The 17,433-nt window shown below is 44.3% G+C and overlaps 1 protein-coding gene across 12 annotated transcripts in view; it reads right to left on the bottom strand.

The window, feature by feature from the left end:
• The window catches only part of invs (inversin), a 39,670-nt gene extending 22,240 nt beyond the window's left edge, over nucleotides 1–17,430 (bottom strand). For 2 of the 12 annotated variants that reach the window (XM_061819184.1, XM_061819189.1), the window contains exons 1-6: nucleotides 17,288–17,430; nucleotides 16,754–16,890; nucleotides 15,295–15,396; nucleotides 5,273–5,372; nucleotides 4,388–4,554; nucleotides 2,234–2,407 (exon numbers count right to left, since the gene is read on the bottom strand). In XM_061819184.1, the coding sequence (XP_061675168.1) occupies nucleotides 2,234–2,407; nucleotides 4,388–4,554; nucleotides 5,273–5,372; nucleotides 15,295–15,297 (444 nt within the window). In that variant the 5' untranslated portion in view covers nucleotides 15,298–15,396; nucleotides 16,754–16,890; nucleotides 17,288–17,430. The remainder of the gene's footprint in view (nucleotides 1–2,233; nucleotides 2,408–4,387; nucleotides 4,555–5,272; nucleotides 5,373–15,294; nucleotides 15,397–16,753; nucleotides 16,891–17,287) is intronic. The other 10 variants (XM_061819188.1, XM_061819191.1, XM_061819185.1 and 7 more) reach the window with 9 other exon arrangements.
• Between the last annotated feature and the right edge of the window lie 3 nt (nucleotides 17,431–17,433).

The raw sequence follows: 17,433 nt of genomic DNA, 5'->3' as shown, positions 1-17,433 counted from the left end.
GAGTAGAAAATTGAATATTACCACTATTGTGGCCAATTTGCATTGGCTTGTTGGCCACCTGAGATTGTAAGATTTTGCTACATATTCATAAAATATTACTGTTCATGTTTTAGCACCTTCCCATCTTGCTAACTTAAAGGTCCACTGTCATGAAATGCATGATTTTTAGTATGTTATTAATGGAAAAAAACAGCAGCCGGTATGAACCCATGCGTTTTTTCCACCACAAAACATGATTTTAACATGCATGGCTTTTTGTAACTCCCGCCATGAAAATCCTCTCAAGGGATTTGTTTTCAACAGGAAGCAGGAAGTGACGTACAGGGCAGTAGCGCACTCAACCGGTCTCGTCTGTTTATGCTAGTTTTACCTGCCGGAAGGTAGCTCGTTGTTCCTTCGTGTTAGCCAAAATGCCGGCTCGTTGTATTCCTGGATATTGTGCGAACACTCGGGAGGATGGATTCGCTCTTCATACTTTTCCAGAAGACCCGGTTCGTCGTGAAAAATGGATTGCACAGGTGCAAAGGACGAGAACTTCGTGGGTAACAAATGACAGGTAGGTATGTATCCAGCTACTAAAAAAAAAAAAAAAAAAAAAAACAGTCTGTAATCCATAAATCAGGGGTGCGAAATGTGTCGATGTGTGCATCGGAAGGCTTCCATGCAGCAGCCGCTGAAGGACGGCCTCCGCAGGCCTTGTGGATCGCCATCGGCCTTGTCGACAAAGCCGAGCTGCCCTTGTGAATCGCCACTGGCCTTGTTGACAAGTCAACACGGCTTTGGCTGGCATGGCTCGTCGCCGGGCCGCGGTGGCTCATCTCCACCGGAAGTGGACCGGACAGGGAGGCGGTTTGGCCGCAGCGTCGTCGTCGCTCGGGGACGGGGAGGGGGTTTTGCTTGGGTTTGGTCGTCATTGCCCATGGGTGGCGCTGTTTTTATTTCCGCCGCGCGGAGGTAGATCGGGTGGGGAGGTGGTTTGACCGTGATCCGCATATCATCTAAATATGGCTCGAAACAATAGGGTATCATTCTCCTGGTCACTTCACTCAGTTGTGAGATGTTCTCTTCTTCGAAAAGAGCTTCCGTGTCAGAAGGGGCGTGTTCGTCTCCCATACTAGGTGCCACGGGCGTGTTTTCAATGGCTAATGTCCCAGTGTGACATCACGGGCAGAAGACGCACCCAATAAGGTGAGCACTTGGATGTCGTCGAATGACACTGAATGCAACTTTGCGCATGGATGACGCGCTCTCTGCACATATTTATTTTTTCGTATACACATTGAAGTGAAATAATGTTATATGTATTTTTCATTACAATATCTATTTTAGAATCTTTGTAGGGATGACACTTGACCTTTAAAGGGGGTATCAAATGTCTGCGATTTGGACAAAATGCTGCAGCAGGATTCTGGACTAAGACTAGAAAGTTGAATCACATTACCCTTATTGTTACCTTATCACGGTCCACCTGAGATAGATTTTGCTACTTATTCCCAAAATATCACTGTACATGTTTTAGCACCTTCCCATCTTGCTGACTTAAAGGTACCTAATGTTCCATCCTGCACATTATGCTCTCAATCGCTTTTGTTGAGTCAGAAAACTAAAAAGAATTCAGCAGCTTCTAGAGCGTTTTCTATTTTGGGGTCCACTTCCCTCAAGGATTCAACCTGCGACACTTCATTTTAAAGCTCTCAAGATCAAATCTTTTAAGGAGCGATTCTTCTGTTGATTGTTGAGAAAATAATAATTGTTGCTCATCCCGCAATTACAAATTTATTTATATTATTAACATGCCTTTTATTCTCATTTATGAGGGATGGACTTTAATTCTTAAACTGCATATGATGGTGCTGAATGTATAGTGTAAACCTGATGTGCACAACAGATGACCATTTTATCCATCCATTTTCTTTTGCCGCTTATCCTCATGAGGGTCGCGGGGAGTGCTGGAGCCTATCCCAGCTGTCAACGGGCAGGAGGCGGGGTACACCCTGAACTGGTCGCCAGGCAATCGCAGGGCACATAGAGACAAACAGTCGCCCTCCCAATCACACCTAGGGGCAATTTAGAGTGTCCAATTAACGTTGCATGTTTTTGGGATGTCGGAGGAAACCGGAGTGCCTGGGAAAAACCCACGCAGGTTTGAGGATTGAGATTATTTTGTCGTTAAGAGCTCGAGCAGCGTCTCGGAACGGAGCGTGTTCGGCCCGAGAGGTTCCCACGTACGAACCTTGTTCTTGTCCTGCGTGTCAACTTCTCCGGGTCCGATGTGTTTGAGCAGCAACGCCAGCGCTTTCGGGGACGGGTGTCGCGTGGCGAGGTGCAGCGGGGTCATCTCTTCCAAATCCTTCTGCAGCCAGTTGGCGTGTCGCGACAGCAGCAGCTTGAGGAAACGAACATTTCCCTGCGATGCAAAAAATAATAACAATAACACAAATAAAATACTGATATAAGTCATATTGAGAATATGAGATCACTTTGTTGTCTTCAAAATTAACAGTGGCCTAGCATTGACACACACACACACACACTCAGGCCCACGTGGCGTCACCCGTTTTTCCGCTTTCTGACTTTGGTGTGTACGATGAGCTGTTACAGTGAACACCAGATCGGAACCCCAAAATCATCATTACCATCATCATCTTCCTCACTTTTAGACTCTAGAGCGTCCTGAGTGAAATACTGGCCAACAACTCTCACGGGACCTCCGGGTTGTGTGCCCGCCCCAGCGACTGTGTGCATATGCGAGTGTGTTTTCGATATTTACCATGGTGCCGCCTCAAAGCCGCAGCCTGACGGATCTATCTTGTGTGTGAGCGCGCATCCCGACCGAGGGAGAGCGTGTGTGCGCTCCTGTCCTCCCTATTCTCAGTCCAATTAAATCCGTAATCCCTGGCCTCTCTGCCTGTCTCGGCCAATTATTGATCCAGTGTTAAAGAGACAGGGCTCCCCATCACTATCATCCCCACATGCACACACACATACCAATAGTCTGCTCCCGCGACTACAATCTCTTTCTTCAACAACATCATGATGAAAAATCCAAAGAAAATGCTACCAAATGATATTACACACAAAGAGCTTGATTTTGATTTTATTTCAGGATAACCCGTTCATAGGGAACGCGTTGAACTGTGAAGAGTGTCAGAAAAGTTCCAGGACTGCCGTCACCCCCCCAAAAATGGATTTCAAATCCAAACTACAAGTTTTTCCCCTTTAAAGTATTCCGCCTAAAGCAAGGTTGTATGCTCTTAAATACATTTTTTTAAAGGTGCTGGTTGATCTTCTGCCCCAGATTGAATGGCAAAACTCGTCATTTGGCATTTAAATGTTTCTTTTTGTGAGACCAGTCCTGGAACCTCTCTGACGCGCTTCATCCATAAGGAAAAAGTAAAAACCTAGAATGCATTGAAAAAAAATATTGCTAAGAATGATTAATTTAAAACAAATATTAATATTATACTTAATGATCATTGTTTCATTATTAATGATTATGTTTATTGACAGATTTGCTGTGGGAAATGATAGTTCTATTGCCTAATAGCATGGATGGATGGATGGATGGATAGATAGATAGATAGATATAGATAGATAGATAGATAGATAGATAGATAGATAGATAGATAGATAGATACAAGTGTGCTGTCCATTTTAAATACCAGAAATATTCCTCTTGATTTTTTCCGATTGAACTATACATTTGCATAACTCTTTTTTTATGAATTTTTTGTTTAAAAAAATTTCATCATGATTAGTAAAAGTAATATTTGTGGTTGCAAAAAAAATCGTTATTTTCAAGTAATTATTTGTTATTTTAGTATCTATTTTGGCTTGGCTTTTCCGACAGAAAATTATTCTACACGGGTAATTTAAAAAAATATTTTCCCAAAAAAAAACCCCAACATATTGATAATTATGACATATCAGACTGTTTTCAGTATATTTGATGTAAACTTTTTTAAGACTGTTTTTTTAAAGAGACATGAGCCTCTGTTGGCTAATATTGAGGCCTCTGCCATTCCTTTCCACTTAATTTACAAAACAACATACAAACATTTAAATGATTACATATTTCAAGGTTATTCCCCCTTCTTTGGAAATGTGTCTCCCAGAAACACTGAGGCTATATATATATACACACATTCACTAGGGGGCAGTGGGCTCCCTCTTTACACCTAACACGCAGCCTGTTCGATTTATAGTTGAGCCAATTTGCTTCTTGTGCAAACAACTGGCATTTGATTGACCTTGACCCCCCCCCCCACGCAAAAAGGTGAAACATCCTTAATCTGTTGCCTGTAAAGTGAATGTGTACGTCTTGTATGTGTCTCCGTGCATGAGTGTGTGTGTGTGTGTGTGTGTTGGGGGGCAATGGAGGCCGTGCCTTCTGTGCGGCAAGGTGGAGGGCCGTGCGCTGGCTGTGGTCGGTCTTGTTGACCGAGGCTCCGGCCTTTAGCAGAATCTCTGCGCAGTCTAGGCGATCGGCCAACACGCAGTACATGAGAGGGGTGCGGCCAAACTGGTCCTCGCGGTCCCGGAGGACTGGATCTACTATACACACGGATACACACAATTGAATGAACAATGGTACCTGGGGGCCTCCAAGGCACTTATTAGCTAAAACACTACCAGAGTGCAACTAACTTCATCCATCCATCCATTTTCTTTGCCGCTTATCCTCACGGGGAGGGCTGGAGCCTATCCCAGCTGTCAACGGGCAGGAGGGGGGGTTACACCCCGAATTGGTTGCCAGCCAATCGCGGGGCACATCGAGACAAACAGTTGCACTCACAATCACACCTCGGGGCAATTTAGAGTGTCCAACCAATGTTACATGTTTTCGGGATGAGGAAAAACCCACGCAGGCACGGGGAGAACATGCAAACTCCACACAGGCAGGGCTGGGATTGAACCCCCGTGTCCCCCAACTCACTTGAGTGGATATTTAATGGGTTTCAATAATGGAATATGATATGATATCATTGGCCACTTTATGGAAGTGAGCATTTATTGTTTATATTTTATTTTCTTGCTGTGCAAAAAAAGCCTCATTCTGTACTGGCCGCATGGGTGTTCTGCAGGGCCTTTACCTTGCCCTCAGACCTTTCTGCACAAAATTTCCTCGCAGAAATCAATAAACCACTCCATCCAGTATTACACTGTGTGTAGGTAGCGAAAATATTTTCAAATAAGTTTTTGTCCGACCACGTTAAAAAGTTTATTCAGTCCTGCCAGTTCCGCACCTCAAGCTGCCTTGTGTGTTACTCGCCTGTGATGAGTTTGAGCAGCGCGTTCTTATCGCCGTTGACGGCGGCCGCGTGGACCTGCGAGCCCAGAGCGGCGGTGCCAGGGCCAGACGACGCCGAGGCCTGTGAGACAAACACGCGAAAAGGTCACGCAACTCAACCTGTGGCCATTTCCGTCCGGTACATGTACAAAAAGTTTCTTATCAAGTGTTGAACAATGTGTAGGATATTTTTGCAGCTATGATTCAGCTCCAAGCAAGCCCGGTTAAATTTTCACCGAAAAATGAAACAAAAATCTTTATCTGCAGCACATCTTTTTAGTTGTTTATGCATGGCTGACTATTTTGTTGAATGTACATTGAAATATTCCTCGATACATTTTGTTAAAAAAAATATTTACCTAGAGCAGTGTGCAAAAATGGTTTGAAAGTAGTTATGACATGGCGATGAGTAAAAAAGTTCACAGGTGTTTAAAAAGTTTGCCAAATACTGAACCCGAAAAACAACTTTGTCTTGGACCAAGGTGTCGAGCAGAGACGATTCTTCACGCATCCCTTTGTGTCATAAGAAAGTCAACAACTCTACCAAAAAAGGAAGCTCCGGGTAATTTCTCAGGCCAAAATAAAGACTTTATAATGCTGAAAAACATTTGTGATTGGATGACTACTTCCTGCGTTGTAGTTGAGACGCCACATTAGAAAAATCCAGGCTGATATTGCACTCACTTCTGTTTTGATCATGAATTTTTGCATAATGCTCTAACTCCCACACAGAATACTACCACAGATGCGGACGGACAATGAGGTGCAGGTTTGTTGTATTGTTTTGTTCCCCCCCCCGCATGAGGTGCACACTGAGCAAATTGGAAAATGTGGTCAGAAGTGATCAAATTACGGCAAAATATCTGCAAAGATTGATGATCTGAACAAATAAGCACATTTAAACAGGAGTTTAAAAAAAAAAGGAAACCTGCTTCAGAAATCTTAATAGCTGACCTGCCAATTCACAATTTACATAAATGTTCCTGGGAACTCACTGCTGTGCTGCAAAAAATAAAACCCAACCACGATTAAATATGAGTTTTTTTGTCTGCCAAGATATTTTTTTCCTCAACAGGAAGATTTTGTGTAAGAGCGTTTCACTTGCTATACGCATTTTTTTCCACTGTTAAAAATCCTTAAATTAAAGTATAGAGGTAAAGCATTGGCCTCATAGTTCTGAGGACCGGGGTTCAAATCCTGGCCCCGCCTGTGTGGAGTTTGCATGTTCTCCGCGTGCCTGCGAGGGTTTCCTCCCACATCCCCAAAACATGCAACATTAATTGGACATTCTAAATTGCCCCTAGGTGTGATTGTGAGTGTGACTGTTGTTTGTCTCGACGTGCCCTGCGATTGGCTGGCGACCAGTCCAGGGTGTACCCCGTCGACAGCTGGAATAGGCTCCAGCTCTCCCCGTGACCCTCGTGAGGATAAGCGGCGAAGAAAATGGATGGATGAATGGATTATGCAATCAGCAAGCCTAAATATGGAACACACAACTATTCATTGGCCTGACGATGCAACATTAGAGACTTTTGGATAATAAGTATCTGAAAACAGGTAATATGCAAATCCAGCAATTCTAAGAAATCATAGTGAAAGAAAATCATGTAAAGCACAGACCAGATTACTAAAATTCAAATGATTTTTTCTTTCATATTTTTTTTCTTCATGAGGCAGGCGGGGCTGTGCATCACATGGCCCCCACCCCTCTGACCGCTCGTCCCTGGTTTCAATTAAGAATCACAGATAAAAGGTCTGCTCCTTTTTTTTTGTTTTTTTTTTTTTTGGTCATTTTTATCTTTCCCCCATATTTTAAATGTCTTAATTTTTTTGTATTCAAATTCACGTAAAACACATTGAGTTACCCTGCGTTATGAAACGCGCTGTACAGTTCTACATAAATTTGCTTTGCTCCTGTAAAAAGGATCATTTGAATCCGCTGGATGTCAAACCCAAGATGAAGACATCGTGATAACATATTGGCGAGATGATGTGTTCTGACAGAGTGAATGTGGATTTGTCTGCGTGTGGGTGTGTGCGTGTGTGTGTGTGTGTCGTCCCACTGAGGGGGTTAAATCTCCTCCTGGCCCCACTTAACAAGAGCCCAGTGAAAGCTGGGTAATCTGTAGACAGGAAGCATCTGGGGAGTAAGGAGTGGGTGGGTGGGGGACTGATCCCTGTGTGAGCGTGTAAGAGGGGGGTCTCTCCTCACGTCTTATTAATGTCTCATTAATACTGCAACATGCTCCACTCTGTGTGTGTACGTATACACACGCACACATATGAGCGTGTGTATGTGTGTCAGAGGATATGCGAGGTACAGAAATCTATCATTGCCTCATAGTTGGGCTAACCCGAGTCACGCAACAGTCGGGGATTTTGGGACGAAATTATCTTTGGAGAGGAATATGAAAGTTCTGAGAAAAGCAAAGGAGGAGAATCCGACGTCCTCCGAGCTTCGGATCTCGCCCTCGAGCCCCGCCGCTGCCTCGTAAAGAAAGCTCCTGCAGACGGTGCGTGCGGCGTGGCAATTACCCATCATGCCTTCTGCTTTCTCACACTCAATCCCGGGAGACGTACTACAGTAACTTGAACGGAATGTATATCATCTTATGCTTTTTGGCGCATGTCCAGTACCACGGGGGAGTTACTTGCGCTGTTATTTGTTTTTATTTTACTGCCGTTTGACTGAAATCCACCACAAACATCTAAACCCGTCGCTAATTGACGATGATTAGTCAGGAATGCACGTTCTAATGTCTAACACGTGCGGGAATATTCAAAAATACAATACTCACGCTCCATTCTAAATACGATGAAACATTCAGATTTCCAATTTTGTGATAAAATCAATCCCTAAATTGCATATTTTATATGACCAGAAATAGCGTATCGGTGAATTTTGACATCAAAACAGATCGTCTCATCAGCAAAAAAAAAATGCCAAAAATCAGCCGATCCGGCCGATAAAATTGCTGCAAACACACACACATTCAGAGTATATTTGCACACACCCACAGACACACACAGTGTTACCTCTACTTACGAAATTAATTTGTTCCACAAGTCATTTCGTAATCTGAATTTTTCATAAGTAGAACCGCTTTTTACACGTAATTGTACCATGCAACTTACTGTATCGCAGTGGTTCCCCAACCCTTCATCCATCCATCCATCCATTTTCTTAGCCGCTTATCCTCACAAGGGCCGCGAGGAGTGCTGGAGCCTATCCCAGCTGTCATCGGGCAGGAAGCGGGGTAGACCCTGAACTGATTGCCAGCCAATCGCAGGGCACATCGAGACAACCTACCGCACTCACAATCACACCTAGGGGCAATTTAGTGTCCAATTAAAGTTGCGTGTTTTTGGGATGTGGGAGAAAACCGGAGTGCCCGGAGGAAACCCACGCAGGTAACACTGGCCTAGTGGATGTGACCAACGTGCTATTTTCCCCTCATTGAACCACTATTTTTCTTGTGAGATTATTAAAATGCCAGAAAAAAAAGCACTGTACTTTTCTTGATATGAATCCTACTCATGCTTCTGATATCAAAAATCCCTTTTTTTACACAATGAAAAGAGCTCATTAAAACTTTCATTTCACTTTTCTCAACTTATTTTGATCCCTTCCTCCTCTCTCCAAGTCAATAAAAAATTCCCAGATGCTGCTATAAACACATGAATTGATTTATGAATAATCTTAAACGCAAGAGGGGAATACAAAAAAAAAAAAATCTGAAATTCAGCCGCCGCGGACACGGGGGGACACGGGCATCGATACAGCGAATTGATGTGAGGGACATTCAGCTCAGTGAGAGGAGGCAATTAGAGTTTCATGAGGACCCGAGTGTTTTGGAAACACCTACAGTGAATCCAAATTTGTCTAAAAAGGCTTTTGAGATGGCGCGTCTGGAATCAAACAAAGAAGGTTGTAAAAACAACAGCCGGGTCCCGTTGAGAGGTTTGCGGCGGTCTCATTTGGCCCATTCACGCGCGTTCCTCGGGGAGCACTTCACTTGTTAATATGGAGACAATAACTCAGAGTAAAGCATTGATCACGCGCCGAGGGCCGGCCCGAGTGATTGTTTATCTGTACTAATATCGATTCATGCTGATGCTGACATTATTTATTCTTTATTCATAGTCTGTCCTGTACAAATGCGGCAAGTTTGACAAAGAATCTGCACTTTGTTCAAGCCTTATAAAAACTCAACAGGAGAGCTGCGCGCGCAAAGTCGACTCAATGTATGTGTGTTTGTGTGTCTGTTTTCCTATATGTTTGTCTGACTGTTGTTTGTGCTTTGTGAAAGAGTTTGGTTTGGATAGAGGGCAAAACTAAAAAGCATGGGTAAGCCTGTGGCCCTTCCTCCTATTATAGGTACAATGAAGAAAACAAGTGTTTGAACACCCTGCTAGATCGCAACTTCTCCCACTTAGAAATCATGGAGGGGTCTGAAATTTTCATCGTAGGTGAGAGAGATCATCTAAAAAGAAAAATCCAGAAATCACAATGTATGTGTTTTTTTTAAGGATTTACTTGTTTGATACAGCCGCAAAGAAGTATTTGAACACCTGTCTATCAGCTCGATTTCTGACCCTCAAAGACCTGTTAGTCCGCCTTTAAAAGTCCACCTCCGCTCCGTGCATTAGCCTGAATCAGATGCACTTATGTGAGGTCGTTAGCTGCATAAAGACGCCTGTCCACCCCATACGATCAGTAAGACTCAAACTTGTTACATGGCCAAGACCAAAGAGCTGTCCAAAGACACCAGAGACAATGACCATTTGGATGATACAGAGGAGTCATGGGAGAAAGTTTTGGGGTCAGATGAGACCAAAATGGAACTTCTTTTTTGGTCATAATTCCACTAAGCGTGTTTGGAGGAAGACAAATGATGAGTTCCATCCCAAGAACACCATCCCTACTGTGAAACATGGGGGTGGTAGCGTCATGTTTTGGGGGTGTTTTTCTACACATCGGACAGGACAACTGCACTGTGTTAAGGAGAAGATGGCTGCGGCCATGTATTGTGAGATTTTGGGGAACAACCTCTTTCCCTCAGTCGGAGCATTGAAGATGGGTCGTGGCTGGGTCTTTCAACAAGACAATGACCCGGAGCACACATCCAGGAAAACCAAGGAGTGGCTCTGTAAGAAGCAGATCAAGGTTCTGGCGTGGCCTAGCCAGTCTCCAGACCTAAATCCATTTGAAAACCTTTGGAGGGAGCTGAAATTCCGCATTTCTCAACGACAGCCCAGAGACCTGTCCGACTGATCTGAGTGGGCCAAAATCCCTCGTGCAGTGTGTGCGAACCTGGTGATCAACTCCAGAAAACGTTTGACCTCTGTAATTGCAAACAAACGCTACTGTACCAAATATTAACATTGGTTTTCTCAGGTGTTCAAATACTGTATTACACAAACAAATCATTGAAAAAAATCATACATTGTGATTTCTGGATTTTTTTTTTTTTTAATTACCTTTCTCACAGTGGACATGCACCTACGATGAAAATTTCAGACCCCTCCATGATTTCTAAGTGGGAGAACTTGCAATACTTGAGATACTTGTTTTCTTCACTGTAACGCGCTCACAAATTCTTTTATATAAGCCTATTTTGGGGAAAGTTTAGGGCCTGAGCCGACACGAGGCTCTTAAAGGTGCCCATACCACCTCCATGTCTCTCTAGGGCCGGGTGTGTTAATGTGTGCGCATCTCTGATCGCAGATAGAAGCTGCAGGGATCCGTCCCCCTTGTTTTGACTGACAGGTAAAGAGGGAGGGAGGACGGATAATATTAGCCCACAGGGACGCCTGAGCCGCAAAGCCCTATTTCCGGGGGACATCCTCGATCCCCGAAGACCAGTGAGCCGGCTGCCTCGGCTGGGGGGCCGGGCCCGTGAGCACAGCGGGGCCAATCAGCGGGGCGCTAGGAGGCTGAGTGACATACATGGCGGCTAATTTACATCATGAGTACGATGCATCCTGACAAATGAGCCCCCCGGGTGCGAGCCAATCACCTGGGAGGGTAATGCAATTAGGCGGGAATACGGCTGTCAGTCAAACAGCCACAGGCAGGGGGTCAGGTAGTGAGGCCTGCAGCCACAACACCCCTGCCTTCTGCATTGTCGTTCAAATACAGTGCATGCGGATCTGGAGCGGGGGATTCTGGAAGCGGTGGAGCAGATATGAGGAGCAGGACTCAGGGCTGTCTGTGTGTGCGTGAAAGGACGCAGTGGAGGTGGAAGACCTCAAGAGACTCCCGAAGGCACACACAGATTGACTTGCGTCCTCCGAGACAGCCCGTGCGCATATCCGCATGCATTTGGGTGCGTGTGTTTACATGTGTTTTCGCCCACTGAGGCGCACTGTTGTTTTCGCTTTGAGCTCCACGTGAGAAACAACACTCGCAAGACTGGAACGCAGAACCGCGCAAACCTCCGCTAAGGTTGAAGTGATGACAAAAGGGGAACAGTACAGTACGGTATCTGCGCTGTCCATCTGTTTGTTAGTGAGCAGGGTACAGAATTATGCAAGATGTGACGGACTGATGGCCGGTGTCATTTTGTGTTTGGGCATGTTCCATCCATCCATTTTCTTTGGCGCTTATCCTCACGAGGGTCGCGGGCAGTGCTGGAACCTATCCCAGCTGTCAACGGGCAGGAGGCGGGCTACGGCCAATCGCAGGGCACATAGAGACAAATGACCAATCGCACTCGCAATCACACATAGGGGCAATGTCCAATTAATGTTGCATGTTTTTGGGATCTGCGAGGAAACCGGAGCGCCCGGAGAAAACCCACGCAGGCAGGGGGAGAACATGCAAACTCCACACAGGCGGGTCTGGGATTGAACCCTGGACCTCAGAACTGTGAGGCCAATGCTTTACCAGCTGAGACTTGGGCATGTTGATTGATTTAAATTAATGATTAATAAACCATAACTGTGAATTCACTTATGATTTCAGTCCTTGGTTGGGACTTTTGGGTGAAAACTTAGCCTCTAACTGTGTTTGCAGTTTTATCCAAAAAAAATGAATGGGTTCGTAGTCCTCGGCTCACGAGTCACAAAGTTTTGGGACACATTTGCGCGCCAATGGATGCGTTGCGGATGCAAACAGGACTGCACCGTTTTAATCTGCCCCTCCTCGAACTACGTGATTTTCCTCTGTGGAATGTAAATATTTGAAAAATACCTGGATGTTATTTCAAACTCATTTTGCATTTACCGGCGACACGGTGGATCAGCTGGTAAAGCGTTGGCCTCACAGGTCTGAGGACCAGGTTCAATCCCGTCACCGCCTGTGTGGAGTTTGCATGTTCTCCCCGTGCCTGCGTGGGGTTTTCTCCGGGCACCCCGGTTGCCTCCCACACCCCAAAAACATGCAACATTAATTGGACACTCTAAATTGCCCCTAGGTGTGATTGTGAGTGTGACTGTTGTTTGTCTCGATGTGCCCTGCGATTGGCTGGCGACCAGTTCAGGGTGTACCCCACCTCCTGCCCGTTGACAGCTGTGATAGGTTCTAGCACTCCCCGCGACCCTCGTGAGGATAAGCGGCAAAGAAAATGGATGGACCACCATAAGGCATCATGAATATGAATTATTATGAATGACAACATAAAAAGACAATTTGAGCAATGTTATTTTAGAGGTGCATATAAAATTGCATTAATCAGTGCCCCAAAAATTTGCTCTTTCAAAAAGGTCAGTAACCCCAACTCAAGTCTGATCCATTATTTAGTGACTAATTTTTTTAAAAACTTACTTTAAAACAAATTCAAGATTAAAATTGTAGTTAATATGTATTTACTCTAATTGCATGGAGAGATTTGTTTGTCGACTTTTCTTTGAATCTCCTTTTTATTCTGTGTGTGTTTCTGTGCATGTAAATGGATGGATGGACTGAAAAAATGTGATGAACTTTTTCATTCTTTCATTCACGTCAATTGAATTATGTTGTTACCGTTTTCAGTGCTATTTTAGTTTTTACTATATTTTTTTTAGGAGGCCGGGACTAATGAATGACATTTCCACTGCATACATGTTAGTCCGAAAAGATGATTTGGGGTAAGCGTGTGGTCGCAGACCAAAAACTAATCTCGAGGCTCCACTGTATTTGCGTAATCCACCTAATTAACCATCAAACGGTGATTTAAAAACAAGTCTCTCTTTTGTGCTCTTGCTCGTGGCAGAGGTAACAATCGTGCAAAGGGCAAAACCAGAGAGGTGCTTCGACTAATGCAAACTGGCTCCGGACTTGAGTGACACACACACATTAGTGTTATTGGTAATCAAGTTGATCTCTTGTCTCACGAGGTGCAGCGATATCATACCGAAGCTTTCCACCGCGTCGATAAAAAAAAAGAGTTCTTGCCCGGCATGTTGTTGATGTTTGTGTTGCGTTTGCAGGTCAATACCGCTGTGAGTGGCAGACTGTCAAGCGGCGTTAATCAGAGCCGCGGACCATAAACTAGTTTGCCTTAGCACGTCAGGGTTTTAGCTTCCGAGCAAACGTTATTAAACAAAAAGAAAAAGACGAGGACGTGAACGTGAACGAATGCGAGCCGCAAAAGGTCCCCGTAGCCTCGTCTGTGTGCTTCAGATCCTGTCTGAGTCACTTGGAGAGAAGGAGGAGATGTGTGTTTTGTGTCCTCCCATTATATCACTAATGAGCAGCCCTCAGGAGAGACGGGAGAGGGACGGCGTGGCAGACAGAAAGAAAAAAAAAAAAGACAGATGAAGAAAGAGAAAGAGGGAGGAAACCGAGATCAGCTCGGGGACTTTTTCCCTCTTCGCTCTTCCGTTCCCTCTCCCCCACACCTCGGAGTCTAATTGGACTAAAACTGTGATCTAATTAAATGTCCAATTAAAGTGCAGAGAGCAACGTGCCCACCGGCGAATCACAGTAGAGGGACATAATCAGCTGGAAAAACAAACAGAAAAATCAATGCGAAATGGAAAAAGATGTGAAAAACTCAAAAAGGGGAGCAGAGAGAAGAATTGTGAGGGCGCTATAAAACATCTGTGTTGATTATATGTATTGAAATAAGGGATTTACAGGATTACCAGTGCCAATAATATCCACCTATTACAAATATTATTAGCCTATCCTGGATATAAAAACGTCTAAGTTTTGAACTGATGCACACAATTTACTAAACGACTCCTGCCCGAAGATAACTGGGATGGACTCCAGCGCTCCCGACACCCTTGAGGAGAAATGACTCACAAAATTGATGGACGGATGAAATCAATGTCCAACGACTGCAGAATAATAAACTAATCTTCATTTTTGGTCAGATTAAAAAAAATCTGACACCGCCTTGTCACTTTATAACACGACTTTTATCTTTTTTTAAAAATATTGTTCAGTTGTTGGACATCCAGCGGATGTGGACTAAAAGTATTTTAATCTCTTTTTAAAACTTTTGAGACTAGCTTTGAAGCTCTCATTTTGATGAAACATCAAATTGGGAGAATTTGGCCATATTTGCCATTTTTTCAATTGTATATTAAAGCCAAAGTATACATTACAGCTTGTTTCTTTTAAAAAATGATATACATGTATGCAGAAAGATATCCACATCATACAATCATATCCGACGAAACACACACAACCAAAAGGGAGAAATTATAAAGATATTGTCTGCTGTCTTTGCCCTTTCTTTGCACTGATAGTCAGCGCGAGTGTGATAAATCCTCCAATTTCTCCATCTGTGAGTCGCTCGCACGCTGTGAACCCCCTACGGACATCTCGAGCCCATCAAATATTAATGCGGGGATTCAATTCAACATTCTAGTTAATCTCCTTAACAATTACATGGTAACAGGTCACATAATTAGGGTTTGTTATTGCCTCGAATGACCTCGACTCGTGGGAAAGAAACACAATCTGGCAGCGGAGGGCCAAATCCCAGAACTAATCACTGATTTTTGAGGGTGCAAATCCCCCCCGTCCCCAAGATGAGCGCATTGCTACTCTTTTTGTGCCGGATTCGTACCATGGTTGCATCGAGAGGGGCGCTTCAACAGATGTTCCCCGGTTCAGTTCATCCTTGTTGGTGTGAGTCCATGTCCCCTTCCTGCCCTGATCCCTCCTCCTGCTGGGGGAGGAGAAAGAGGATCGATCACATACTGAGACGAGCCCACCTGCTCACACAATCAACTGCCAAAAGGGACACTTTTAACGTGGGACCGTTGCATTGCCGTTTAAAAAACAAATCTAATATGATTAATAAACTGTTTTTGGAAGTTTAAGGAACTAGTAGTTCACCAAAATCAAGGGTGGGTAGCTTTTTTCCTGATGGTGCAGTGGGTTCTAGTCCTACGCAGTGATGGTTTCAATGTGAGTTTGAGATTGACTGCCAACTAATCCGGAAAGACTTTTTTTTTTTTTTTGCAAGCCTATAACAGAGTACTAAGAGAGGAACTATGGGACTGCATGCGCAAGTCTGGTGTGGTGGAGAAATATGTAGGAATAGTACAGGACATGTATGAGGGTATGAGATGTGTTGTTGGTGTGTCAGAAGAATTTAGGGTAGAGGTGGGACTGTATCAGGGTTCCGCGCTGAGCCCCTTCCTGTTTGCGGTAGTAATGGATAGGCTGACAGACGAGGTTAGACTGGAATCCCCTTGGACTATGATGTTTGTTTGATATTGTGATCTGCAGTGAAAGCAGGGAGCAGGCGGAGGAACAGTTAGAAAGATGAGTACGCACTGGAAAGGAGAGGAATGAAGATTAGTCATAGTAAAGCAGAATATATGTGCGTGAATGAGAGGGGTGGAGGAGGAAGAGTGAAGTTCTAGGGAGAAGAGATAGCGAGGGTGGACGACTTCAAATACTTGGGGTCAACAATACAGAGCAATGGAGAGTGTGGTAAGGAAGTGAAGAAACGGGTCCAAACGGGGTGGAACAGTTGCCGGAAGGTGTCTGGTGTTCTATGTGACAGAAGAGTCTCCGCCAGGATGAAGGGCAAAGTTCATAAAACTGTGGTGAGGAGGCCATGATGTACCGATTAGAGACGTTAGCCCTGAAGAAACAACAGGAAGCAGAACTGGAGGTGGCAGAAATGAAGATGTTGAGGTTCTCGCTCGGAGTGAGCAGGTCGGATAGGATTAGAAACGAGCTCATTAGAGGGACAGCCAAAGTTGGATGTTTTGAAGACAAGGTTCAAGAGAGCAGACTTCGATGGTTTGCACATGTCCAGAGGCGAGAGAGTGAGTATATCGATAGAAGGGGGGGTGAAGATAGAGCTGCCAAGAAAAAGAGTGAGAGGACGACCAAAGAAAAGGTTGATGGATGTTGTGAGGGAGGACTTGAGGACAGTGGGTGTTAGATAGGATGATGCACGAGATTGGCTTAAATGGAAAAAGATGACACGCTGTGGCGACCCCTAACGGACAAGCCGAAAGAAAAAGAAGAAGTGTGTTTTGCATCCTGTGGGAGGATGCTGGGAGTACCTGGAGACAACCCACTTAAAGCACAGGGAGAAAATGCAAACTCTATACAGGAAGGTCCAGAGGTGAAATTTGAACCCCAGATCGCAGAATGTGAGGCAGACGTGCTTCCCACTTTCCTCCGTGTTACAACTTTTGACCTAAATACACAAATTGGAAGGAATGACCAAACACATTCACTTTTATTTATTGCAAGTTTAGTGGTTTTCACATCACGGGGTACTTAATAACACAAAGTCTGTTCAGGTGCTAACTTTGGAAAGCATCGGGCGGAGTTAGGTTTAATGATATGTTAAGATAGTAATTTGTTAACGCTCAGCATCGCAAAATGACCTCGAATCTCTCTCGTTTAAAAACAGGACAAATGGCTACAAAAAAAGTGGCGTAAAAATGATGCAACTCCCCTCCGTTCAATGAAAGTTATGAGTGCATCAAAAATGAAACAAATGAGTGATACGGATAAGTGCCCATCATGGTAACCTGTTCACATTTCATTAAAATCTCCTTTTTACGCGACTCCTGCAAGTTTATGTTTACCTTTGATGCCCAACTCTGTTACGCTTTCTTCCAGGAATGTCCCGTTGGCTGTCGTGATTACAAAAACACTACAATTCCCGTTAAAGTGCAGTTGCTGCCATGTTTGTAGTTTTTCAACAGCCAAATAAAGCTGTTTCTGTTTGACT

This window comes from Syngnathoides biaculeatus, chromosome 5, assembly GCF_019802595.1.
Source record: "Syngnathoides biaculeatus isolate LvHL_M chromosome 5, ASM1980259v1, whole genome shotgun sequence".
Lineage (NCBI taxonomy): Eukaryota > Metazoa > Chordata > Actinopteri > Syngnathiformes > Syngnathidae > Syngnathoides > Syngnathoides biaculeatus.
Note: the sequence above shows the minus strand (reverse complement) of the source record. Positions and strands in the feature narration are given on the sequence as shown.